The sequence below is a fragment of the Bison bison genome, unplaced genomic scaffold (assembly GCF_000754665.1).
Source record: "Bison bison bison isolate TAMUID 2011002044 unplaced genomic scaffold, Bison_UMD1.0 scf7180017864471, whole genome shotgun sequence".
Taxonomy (NCBI): domain Eukaryota; kingdom Metazoa; phylum Chordata; class Mammalia; order Artiodactyla; family Bovidae; genus Bison; species Bison bison.
The window spans coordinates 10,278,701-10,291,443 of NW_011495032.1; the positions used below are offsets into that span (position 1 = coordinate 10,278,701).

Sequence of the window (12,743 nt, forward strand, 5' to 3'; positions counted from 1 at the left end):
CTCATGATGTACTCTGCATATAAGTTAAATAAGCAGGGTGACAATATACAGCCTTGATGTACTCCGTTCCCTATTTGTAACCAGTCTGTTATTCCATGTCCAGTTCTAACTGATGCTTCCTGTCCTGCATGCAGATTTCTCAAGAGGCAAGTCAGGTGGTCTAGTGTTCCCATCTTGAAGAATTTTCCACAGTTTGCTGTGATCCACACAGTCGAAAGCTTTGAGTAGTCAACAAAGCAGAAGTAGATGTTTGTCTTGAACTCTCTTTCTTTTTTGATGATTCAATGGATGTTGGCAGTTTAATCTCTGGTTCCTCTGCCTTTTCAAACCTTGTCTACCTCAATGAAACCATAAACCATGCCATGTAGGGCCACCTAAGATGGACAGGTCGTTGTGGAGTGTTCTGACAAAACGTGGTCCACTGGAAAAGGGAATGGCAAACCACTTCAGCATTCTTGCCTTGAGAACCCCATGAACAGTATGAAAAGGCAAAAAGATAGGACACTGAAAGATGAACTCCCCAGGTCGGTAGGTGCCCAATATGCTACTGGAGATCAGTGGAGAAAAAACTCCAGAAAGACTGAAGAGATGGAGCCAAAGCAAAAACAACACCCAGTTATGGATATGACTGATGATGGAAGTAAAGTCTGATTCTGTAAAGAGCAATATCGCATAGGAACCTGGAATGTTAGGTCCATGAATCAAGGCAAATTGGAAGTGGTCAAACAGGAGATGGCAAGAGTGAACATAGACGTTTTAGGAATCAGTGAACTAAATTGCACTGGAATGGGTGAATTTATCTCCAGTGACCATTATATCTACTACTGTGGGCAAGAATACCTTAGAAGAAATGGAATAGCCATCATAGTCAACAAAATAGTCCAAAACGCAGTATTTGGATGCAATCCCAAATCTGTTCGTTTCCAAGGCAAACCATTCAGTATCACAGTAATCCAAGTCTATGCCCTGACCAGTAATGCTGAATAAGCTGAAGTTGAACGGTTCTATGAAGACCTACAAGACCTTTTAAAACTAACACCCAATAAAGATGTCCTTTTCATTATAGGGGACTTGAATGCAAAAGCAGGACGTCAAGAAACACCAGGAGTAAAAGGCAAATTTGGCCTTGGAGTACTGAATGAAGCGGGGCAAAGGCTAATAGAGTTTTGCAAGAGAATGCACTGGTCATATAAATATGACTTACTTTGCTGTACACCTGAAACTAACACAAAACACTGTAAACCAACTACTTGTTGTTCTTATTTTAGTTGCTGAGTCACCTGACTCTTTTGTGACCCCCATGGACTATAGTCCAACAGGCTCCTCTGTCCATGAGATTTCCCAAGCAAGAATACTGGAGTGGATTTCCATTTCCTTCTCCAAGGGATCTTTACCACCCAGAGATTGAGTCTGTGTCTCCTGCATTGGCAAATGGATTCTTTACCACTGAGCCACCAGGGAAGCAAACCAACTATACTTCAATATCAAATAAAAATTCAAGAAATAGGGCAACTCCAGATCTTCCTACTAGTGTTTACACATTTTGAAGCCCACAGGGTGTTTGATTGAGTTCTTTCTTACTTTTCCCCCAAAAGGCTCCCAAGTCCCTAAATAAATGTGTGAATAGAAGTGTTGGAGGCCTGGCCAGAGCCATCCAGCAACACCTAGATCCTACCACACATGTCCATGGGCAAAATGATAATGCCCAGTTACCAGCCAGTGTGAAATCGCCCAGTTTCAGTCAATAGCCTTCCAGCATCAGAAGTCCTTTCCCAGCCACACGTCCTGTTCTACATATAAGATCATCACGTGTTGTGTCTAGGTATGAAGGTTATGAGCATGTTTGTGAATCTTGATTTTACTCTTACCCACACTGTATAAAGTGTACTATTTATAGGAGAGTCCCAGCAGAGACCTGTGTATAACATTTTGTGCTCATTTCCATTGTTTGGCATCAATCCAGTCTCATTTCCCTTTCTGAGTTAGAAGTGGAAATCAGTGTAGGAATGGAAGTAGTTCTGCCTTCTCTACCAGTTTTTCTGTTATGTGAGTGGAGGCTAGCCTAGCATATAAAGTTAGGTATAAGTACCATGTTTTGCAAGGTTGAACAGGGAACTGGATCTCATCTCTTACTTAAACCTTGCTTAGAATTCTCCCTAAGAATAGCTACTTGTTTACTTAAAATATTGATCCCTGTTGAAACCTCAGGCAGGGTTGAGAAATCTGCAAAAATTGATTGGAGATCAGTGTCTCCATATAGTCTGGGTAAGCCAGGTTACCCTTTAAACCTGGCTTATTCCCTGGTAAATGGAAGTTAAAATACTATTGCTGATGCCTATAAGAATCAAGCGAGACACTGAAAAAGAGGTGAAGTGTAAATTATGTTTCTAGAGACAATTGCTATTATAAACAAGGAAGAAGGTAAGCATGCTCTGTCTATGTTGCTGAGAGGCCATGCAGCTGAGTGGTTAAGAACTTGGCTCTGAGTCCCAGTTTTCTGAGTTTGAATTCCCTGTTCTGCCACTGACCACTTGTGTGACCTTGGAAAAGCTGACCAACAATTCTGGCCTCAGTTTTTCCTTCTGTTAAGTGGGGATAGTGATACTAGTATCAGTCATGCAGAGCTCCTGGGATGGTAAGTGAGGTCATGGTTATCAAGTGCTTGCAGCTGTATTGTGCACTGAGAAAGGACTATCCTGCGGTCAACTAATATTGTGAATGAGTGAACACTCAAGGGCGTATAGAAAGGGTATGGTGATCAGAAGCAAAAGGATTAACTGGTAATGAAAAAGAAAAATTGTCCAGGCAAGAACAGAGATGGGTATTTCTGAATTCACAAATTTTGAGATTTCCTTTTTAATTTTGTCTGACTTTAAATTACCATCTGTTTTTAAGGGTGAGGGATTGGGGATCAAATTGGAGCAGTGTCCATCTTTAGGTCCAGAGGCAATTTCATGTTGCTTTTTTGTTTGTGCTGCTGCTGCTGCTAAGTCGCTTCAGTCCTGTCCGACTCTGTGCGACCCCATAGACGGCAGCCCATAGGCTCCACCGTCCCTGGAATTCTCCAGGCAAGAACACTGGAGTGGGTTGCCATTTCCTTCTCCGATGCATGAAAGTGAAAAGTGAAAGTGAAGTCACTCATTCGTGTCCAACTCTTAGCGACCCCATTGACTGCAGCCTACCAGGCTCCTCTGTCCATGGGATTTTCCAGGCAAGAGTGCTGGAGTGGGGTGCCACTGCCTTTGCTGTTTTTGTTTGTAATCATCAAGAATAACATGTTGGGTTTAAACTAACTTGGATCATGAAACAAATGAAGAATTCTACTCTTCTCAGTAAAATAGTAGAACTGAAACTTCAGAAGCGCTTTCATCCAGTGTCTCCCAAACCACTCAGCATGTCACGAATACCTTTCTCAAGATACAGATTTCTGGGTTAGGCCCCTGCATCAGTTATCAAGGAGTGAGCCAAAAAATTTGTCATCTTCACAAGCACTCCAGGTGCTTTCTGATGATGGAGCACAGTTGAGACTCTCATCCAATCTAACCTCAGGACCTGAGCGGGATCTTGAACCAGGTCTCTTGGATTTCATTTCCATCTTCTCCCCTAAAGTGAAATTACATAGCGTGTAGAGTATGATGCTTGGGGTATGCTAAGAATAAACTAAGTGATAATCTTCAAGTTATTCAGGATCCCATGTTCTAGATTCTATAGAAATCTAAGGTGAAGTTATTTTTCCCTTAAAACTATACTTTTCCTTTGAAATTTTATCAAATTCCTTTCAATTCAAAATGTAGGATTTGTGGGAATTGTAACTACTGATTATTGATACAGCAGCCACAATTACAGAAAGCCCTGCCTAAGTTAACACCTGCAACATGCCAAGTGCAGGTTTCTCTGTGTATGTTACACCTCAACCTTGAGAACAATTAAGAAACAGAAAGCTAGTGTGGGTACAGTGTGTCTTAAGAGTAACTACAAACAGTATCTTCAGGCTACTCTCATCATTTGTGAAAACACATTTATTGTTTGGTGGAAGGAGCAAAAATTTTGCCATAGTAACCACAGAAACCCTGAGTGTCTTGCCTGTTAGCTGTAATGCTGGGAGAATCTTCAAAAGCAGGGGGAAGGCCTTGGCAATTATCACCCAGAGAGTGACCCTTCATTTTAAGAGCTTAGGCTGAAGCTCCTGGGTTTGGAAACTACTTAACTTGATGTGTTAATGAATACTAACATCAATTATTCCAATTTGGTTAATTTAGGGAGGATTAATAAGCTATGGTGGAGAAGGCAATGGCAACCCTTTCTAGTACTCTTGCCTGGCAAATCCCATGGACGGAGGAGCGTGGTAGGCTGCAGTCCATGGGGTCGCTAAGAGTTGGACACGACTGAGCAACTTCACTTTCACTTTTCACTTTCATGCATTGGAGAAGGAAATGGCAACCCACTCCAGTGTTCTTAACTGGAGAATCCCAGGGATGCGGGAGCCTGGTAGGCTGCCGTCTCTGGGGTCACACAGAGTTGGACACGACTGAAGCAACTTAGCAGCAGCAGCAGCAGCAGCAGTAATAAGCTATGGTTTTCTACTGTGGGCAAAAGGAAGTTGTGATTTTCTTTAGATAAATTTTAAGGAATATTTTCACCGTTACCCAGTCCCCCTTTTGTTTTGTTTGGATTTGGTTTGGGTCAATCTTTTGTGATTGTATTCTTTGAGAGACAGTGGGGAAAATGACTTATTTTCTTTCTTCTATCACTAGCATAAATTATTATCATATATAACTATAATAAGTATACTTAGAATAAATGAAGGAAAACACTAAAGTGAACAAGGAAGTCTAATTGTGGACACAAGGGTAAAGGGAAATAGGTAAGGTTTGAGAATTTTTGTATCAAAAATTGTGATGGTCACACAGAGTCCTATATTATACCACTGATTCTCAAGTCACTACATATATTCTTCATGAAATAAGCCATGTACAAATGAGTCTTGGTTTATAAAAGAAAGACATGCTGAAATAAAAATTAGGTTATATGCAAAAAGCATAAAAGAATAAAATTACTAATATTTTCATCTCTCAGAAGAAATCACCATACATGTTTCTTTTTTAGCATGCTTTAATATTGTTGAGATGATACAACTTACAAAACCCTGCTTTTTACACTCAAGAAGAGACATGTCTCATGAAATGGGCAGCAGGGAAAATTGAGTTGAAATAAAGAGTAGTTTCAGAATAATTGTAGATTTCTTGGAAAAATAATATCTCCTCGTACTTGGGCCTCCCTGTTTTGAGAAGTTAAGAGAGGATAGATTCTATTGGGAACTGTGGACATATTGGTTACTGCAATGTTGATTGATTAAAAATATACTTCTAGAACTGGCAGCTCAGAATTTCTGCTCGAATGTCTCCTCCCTGTGCTTTCCTTCTTTATTGATTTTTGGGCTGTTAGAACGTTTTTCTGTTATATAATTGTCTCAAATAGCAGTGCTAGAGTCATGAGTCCCAGGTGTTCTACAACTGCTGGATCTCAGTTTCCTCAACTATATCATAGGCATTATTCTATTTACTCCACAGGATATTCTATATGCATTAAGGTAGGTTAAACTGCAGTGTCAAATAAATTTCAACATGCAATAGCTTAAACAAAATAAGTCTTTAGCTCTCGTTAATAACGTAGTTAACATGTGATGGTGCAGGAATCTAACATCTTTCCATGCTGAGATCCTGACATCTTCTACTTCCTTTTTGGCTGCCTCCATCAGTGGTGAAAGGAGAAAGCAAGTAGGGAAGAGACCTGATGGCCTGCAGGTGGCATATCTTCTTTCCACTCACATTTTTATTGGGGAGAACTTGTCCATACAGGTATAACTTCAGTGGTATTGGGAGCTTAAAAGTGCAGTTAATCCATCCACCCTCCATAGTCCTACTACTACAAAAGGAGGAGAAAATGGATATTAGTGAATATCAGTAATATCCAGCACTGTATTCACAACTTGCAAAACACAGAATAAAAGACATTCCAGAGTGAGAACTGAGCATACTTCCTTTCTTTCTTTCCCTGCATTTAAATCTACTCAGGGGAGTGAAAAAAAATATTATCAAACAAATGGTTAAAAGTACTGTTGCTGAAATTTGGCCATATTGACTCTCAGAGAATGACTTGGATGAAGTAAAAAGAAATAGCTTTATTGAAGGCCCATGTTTACTGAAGAAGTCCAGGCAGATCAGATCAGATCAGATCAGTCGCTCAGTCATGTCTGACTCTTTGCGACCCCATGAATCGCAGCACGCCAGGCCTCCCTGTCCATCACCAACTCCCAGAGTTCACTCAGACTCACTTCCATCGAGTCAGTGATGCCATCCAGCGATCTCATCCTCTGTCCTCCCCTTCTCTTCCTGCCCCCAATCCCTCCCAGCATCAGGGTCTTTTCCAATGAATCAACTCTTCGCATGAGGTGGCCAAAGTACTAGAGTTTCAGCTTTAGCATCATTCCTTCCAAAGAAATCCCAGGGCTGATCTCCTTCAGATCCAATCCCAGGGTTGGATCTCCTTGCAGTCCAAGGGACTCTTAAGAGTCTTCTCCAACACCACAGTTCAAAAGCATCAATTCTTTGGCACTCAGCCTTCTTCACAGTCCAACTCTCACATCCATACATGACCACAGGAAAAACCATAGCCTTGACTAGATGAATCTTTGTTGGCAAAGTAATGTCTCTGCTTTTGAAAATGCTACCTAGGTTGGTCATAACTTTCCTTCCAAGGAGTAAGCGTCTTTTAATTTCATGGCTGCAGTCACCATCTGTAGTGATTTTGGAGCTCAGAAAAATAAAGTCTGACACTGTTTCCACTGTTTCCCCATCTCTTTCCCATGAAGTGATGGGACCAGATGCCATGATCTTCGTTTTCTGAATGTTGAGCTTTAAGCCAACTTTTTCACTCTCGACTTTCACCTTCATCAAGAGGCTTTTTGTTCCTCTTCACTTTCTGCCATAAGGGTGGTGTCATCTGCGTATCTGAGGTTATTGATATTTCTCCCGGCAATCTTGATTCCAGCTTGTGTTTCTTCCAGTCCAGCGTTTCTCATGATGTACTCTGCATATAAGTTAAATAAACAGGGTGACAATATATAGCCTTGATGAACTCCTTTTCCTATTTGAAACCAGTCTGTTGTTCCATGTCCAGTTCTAACTGTTGCTTCCTGACCTGCATACAAATTTCTCAAGAGGCAGATCAGGTGGTCTGGTATTCCCATCTCTTTCAGAATTTTTCACAGTTTATTGTGATCCACACAGTCAAAGGCCTTGGCATAGTCACTAAAGCAGAAATAGATGTTTTTCTGGAATTCTCTTGCTTTTTCCATGATCCAGCGGATGTTTGGCCATTTGATCTCTGGTTCCTCTGCCTTTTCTAAAACCAGCTTGAACATCAGGAAGTTCACGGTTCACATATTGCTGAAGCCTGGCTTGGAGAATTTTGAGCATTACTTTACTAGCATGTGAGATGAGTGCAATTGTGTGGTAGTTTGAGCATTCTTTGGCATTGCCTTTCTTTGGGATTGGAATGAAAACTGACCTTTTCCAGTCCTGTGGCCACTGCTGAGTTTTCCAAATTTGATGGCATATTGAGTGCAGCATTTTCACAGAATCATCTTTCAGGATTTGAAATAGCTCAACTGGAATTCCATCACCTCCACTCGCTTTGTTCGTAGTGATGCTTTCTAAGGCCCACTTGACTTCACATTCCAGGATGTCTGGCTCTAGGTCAGTGATCACACCATCGTGATTATCTGGGTCGTGAAGATTTTTTTTTGTACAGTTCTTCTGTGTATTCTTGCCATCTCTTCTTATTATCTTCTGCTTCTGTTAGGTCCATACCATTTCTGTCCTTTATCGAGCTCATCTTTGCATGACATGTTCCTTTGGTAGCTCTGATTTTCTTGAAGTGATCCCTAGTCTTTCCCATTCTGTTGTTTTTCTCTATTCCTTTGCATTGATCACTGATGAAGGCTTTCTTATCTCTTCTTGCTATTCTTTGGAACTCTGCATTCAGATGTTTATATCTTTCCTTTTCTCCTTTGCTTTTCGCTTCTCTTCTTTTCACAGCTATTTGTAAGGCCTCCCCAGACAGCCATTTTGCTTTTTTGCATTTTTTTTCCATGGGAATGGTCTTGATCCCTGTCTCCTGTACAATGTCACAAACCTCATTCCATAGTTCATCAGGCACTCTCTCTATCAGATCTAGGCCCAAGAACCGAATACCCCAAAGGATTTCAGAGACAGGTTTTTAAAGACAAACTGAGAGAGGGGGTCCTATGTGGGTGATCAGCTCATGAATATTTTGATTGGTTGGTGGTGAGGTAATTGTGAGTCAGCATCATTAAATTTCTTGTTCTAACTGGTCTGGGGTCTACATGCTTATGAACAGCATATCATGAATTTCTTCCACCTGGTGGGGATTTAAATATCTGCAAAACAGCTCAAAGAATGTGACTCAGACTATCTATAGTGCTTGAGGAGGAGCTAAAGGTCCTTGGCTTTGTTTAATGGCTAAAGTGTTATTATTTTGCCTCACTTCCTATTTTCCTTTCTTTCTGTGTTTTCTCATTTCTCGAATTAAATTTAATTGTCTATAAGGTTTGTCTACAGACAAATGGCAGGCAGAGGACATGGGGTCGGGAAGGGGAGGGTTCTATTCTGAGAAGGCCTTATCGGATCCTGCTCAGTTAGAGTCATTGTTGTTTAGTGACTAAGTCATGTCCAACTCTTTGTTACCCCACAGACTGTAGCACACCAGGCTTCCCTGTTCTCCACTATCTCCTAGAGTGTGATCAAATTCATGTCCATTGAGTCAGTGATGTTATCTAACCATCTCATCCTCTATTGACCCCTTCTGCTTTTGCCTTTGATCTTTCCCAGCATCAGTGTCAGTTCTTCACATCAGGTGGCCAAAGTATTGGAGCTTCAGCTTCAGCAAGAGTCTTTTCAATGAATATTAAGGGTTGATTTCCTTTAGCATTGACTGGTTACATCTCCTTACTGTCCAAGCTACTCTCAAGGGTCTTCTCCAGCACTACAATTCAAAAGCATCAATTCTTTCATCACAGTACTAGCTAATTATTGGGAGGAAATTGATTGATAACTGGTAGAATATGCCTTATGGCCAAAGTAAGGCCCACTTCATGTTTAATCCTGCTTTGTTCACAAGCCCGTTCCCAGGTAGTGTCAAGCTCTCTCTGCAATCAGCAGCCAGATGGGGCTCAGAAAGTTCTCAGTACCAAGAATGGGTCCAATTGACTCCTCCTGAGATGGCAAGAATGTAGTCTGGGACATGACTAAAATGATTTTCAGTGACATAGGTTGAAATCAAAAGGGATTTATTGGTTAACCCTTCTAAATTAAAAAATCCAATGAGTCAGCCAATCCAATACCCTGAGCAAAGTTCTTAATAAAAGGTTCTTATTTCTTTTCTTTTTAGTTGAAGTATAGTTGATTAACAATGTCATGTTAGTTTCAAGTGTACAGCACAGTGAATCAGTTATGTATCCATATATATCTATTTTTTCAAAGTATTTTCTATTATAGGTTATCACAGAACATTGAGTATAGTTCCCTGTACTATATATTAAAAATAGATCTTTGTTCTCATAGTACGTATCTGTTAATCCCAAACTCCTAATTTATGCATCCTCCCTTTTCCCTTAACGACCATAAATTTGTTTTCTATGTTGGCAGGTCTATTTTTGTTTTATATACTGCATTCATTTGTAACATTTTTTTAGATTCTACATATAAAAAATATCATATGATATTTGTTTTTGTCTGGCTTACATCACTTAATATGATAATCTCTAGGTCCATTCATGTTGCTGCAAATGGCATTATTCCATTCTTCTCTATGGCTGAGTAATACTCCATTCTATATACTTACCACATCTTCCTTATTCACTATCAGTTGATGGACACTTATGTTGCTTATGTATCTTGGTTATTGTAAATAATGCTACCGTGAACATTGGGGTGCATCCATAGCATAGACATTCTACAATAGGTCCCACTCAGGATTCAGATGCCTTGTAGACTCTTGGGTCAGTAAGAATGAATGCATACCTCTTTGTTCCTGTGTAAAATGAAAATAGAAAATTTAGGCCACAAGTCTTCCAAAGAAGGAAGAGATTCTATGGATCTTCTGCAGAGTTCCAGTGTGTCACATGATAAAATTCCAGGGCCCAAAGACTTAGGTTTATATGCCAGAAAGTTCCTGTGTGTCAAACATACGGACTCACAGGGAGACCCACGTCTGGGACCTTCTCTTTCATGTCTCCCTGAGATGTTACATGTGCTGTTTACTTGGTCCTTTTTGGGCTCTCCAACTTTGTCTCACCTTGTTTGCTGGGAAAATGACCATGCTTGCTTCAGCTTGCAGCTCCACTATCACTGTCTCTTGGTCTTTCTGATCACCTACTGAGGCATTCTGTAATCTGTGCTTCTATTGAACCTTGTGTTTACTTCACTGAAGCTTTTCTTTCACATCACATTACATATTTTTGTTTGTGTGTCCCTCTCTCTCATTACCCAGCACACTCCTGATGCTCAGTGAGGATCTGTTGAATGAGTGATCATTCAAAGACATAGTTAATGATCGTGAATCTTTGCATCCACAGAAAAATGTCTGGCCCATGGCAGATTCACAGCATGTATTTGGAGAGAGCTAAGGATTAGGGAAAAGAAAGAGAAGAATGAGAGATAAAAACAAAGAAGGAAACAAGAAAAGTCCAGTCAGACAGAGGATATAAGTCATGTTAAAGGTTAAGGTTGTAAAAAAATAGAAAGTAGATCAAATAAATCCCATTAGGAATCCAGGAGAAGAAAATTATAATAATAGACAAGAAAAGGGAAAAATCATAGAAGAAACAGCATTTGAGTTGAATTTTAAACCACAAAAGAGAATTTAATGGAAGGGGACAATGAAAATTGGGTCAAGAATACTTGTGCATCACTGTTTACAATAGCCAAGACATAAAAGCAGCCTAAATATCAATTGACAGATTAATGGATAAAGAAGATGTGATTTATACATACAAGGGACTACTACTCAGCCATAAAAAAGAATGAAATAATGTCATTTGCCATTTGGATGGACCTAGAGATTATCATAGGGCTTCCCTGGTAGCTCACCTGGTAAAGAATCCACCTGCAATTAAGGTGATCCCAGTTCGATTCCTGGGCCAGGAAGATCCCCTAGAGAAGGAATGGGCTGCCCACTCCAGTATTCATGGTCTTCCCTGGTGTTTCAGATGGTAAAGAATCACCTGCAATGTAGGAGACCTGGGTTTGATCCCTGGGTTGGGAAGATCCCCTGGAGGAGGGCATGGCAACCCACTCCAGTATTCTTGCCTGGAAAATCCCATGGATAGAGGAGCTTGGCAGGCTACAATCTATAGGGTCACAAAGAGTTGGACATTACTGAGTCACTAAGCACAGCACAGCAGAGAGATTATCATACAAAGTGAAGTCAGAGAAAGATAAATATCATATGATATCTCTTACACATGGGATATATAAAAGTCATTCAGATGAATGTATATACAAAACAAAAATAGACTCACAGACATAGAAAACAGTCATGGTTACCAGGGGAAAACATGGTGGAGAGGGATAAATCAGGAATTTTGGAATAGCATACAGATCACACACTATATAAGACCTATTGTATAGCACAGGGAACTCTACTCAATATTCTGTGATAACCTAATTGATTTAACCTATAAGGGGAAATAATCTGAAAAAGAATGAATATATGTATAACTGAATCACTTTGCTGCACTCCAGAAACTAATGCAACATTATAAATCAATTTATAATCCAATAAAAATTTTTCAAAGTACCAGGGGTTTGTAAAGAGAGGTAGGACATGTTTTGGGGTTATAAAAATGTTTTAGCTGAACACTGTTTTTTGCTTTGTTTTGTTTTTCTCTTTGAGAGGTGAAAGTTGTGGCTCTCTGAGATGTTGCTACAGCTCTCTCTCTCATCCTGTTCCAGGAACTGGCGGTTGGTCCCCAGCAGATTCCAATGCTCAGCAGTGGCTCCAGATGGACCTGGGAAACAGAGTGGAGATTACAGCAGTGGCCACGCAGGGAAGATACGGAAGCTCTGACTGGGTGACGAGCTACAGCCTGATGTTCAGTGACACAGGACGCAACTGGAAACAGTACAAGCAAGAAGACAGCATCTGGGTAGGACATCTTTTCTCATCAGCTGAATAAAAATGAGATGCGATCATGGTAACCAGGGAACATTTCTGTCATTTTCTTCTATGCAGATTGCCAATAGCTTGATAACTGTTGAGTGCCCATTCAGAAATAATTAGACTTTGTCTAAGTCCTATCTCCAGCATGACTCCAGTTCGTAGGGAAATGAGGATATCTGTTACAAATAGTTGAGTGTTTTCCTCTTTCTCTGGTAACTTGGGAAGTTCATTGACTGGGCCTCAGTTCTTTCTTCAATAAAAACAACTATACCACAGAAGTCTGATCGTTAATGAGAAGGTATTTGTTGACTGAGCATGCATTTATTATTTATTATTTGCCGAGTACTTTATGTACCTTGCAAAGACGGAATTAGCTCAGTTATGTAACTCAACCAAAGTTATCCAATTGGTGAATCTTGACCTAGAACGCCATAGCCTGGTCTGATTTTAAAGCCACTATGTTCCCCTGCCTCTATTCAAGTTTTTTTTTTTTTTTTTTT

General features: G+C 40.3%; 1 protein-coding gene across 1 annotated transcript in view; it reads left to right on the forward strand.

Annotated features, from left to right (window-relative positions):
- The window catches only part of CNTNAP5 (contactin associated protein-like 5), a 1,037,136-nt gene that overhangs the window by 245,502 nt on the left and 778,891 nt on the right, over positions 1-12,743 (forward strand). Inside the window, exon 3 of the mRNA XM_010860827.1 lies at positions 12,036-12,229. Within this exon, the coding sequence (XP_010859129.1) occupies positions 12,036-12,229 (194 nt within the window). The remainder of the gene's footprint in view (positions 1-12,035; positions 12,230-12,743) is intronic.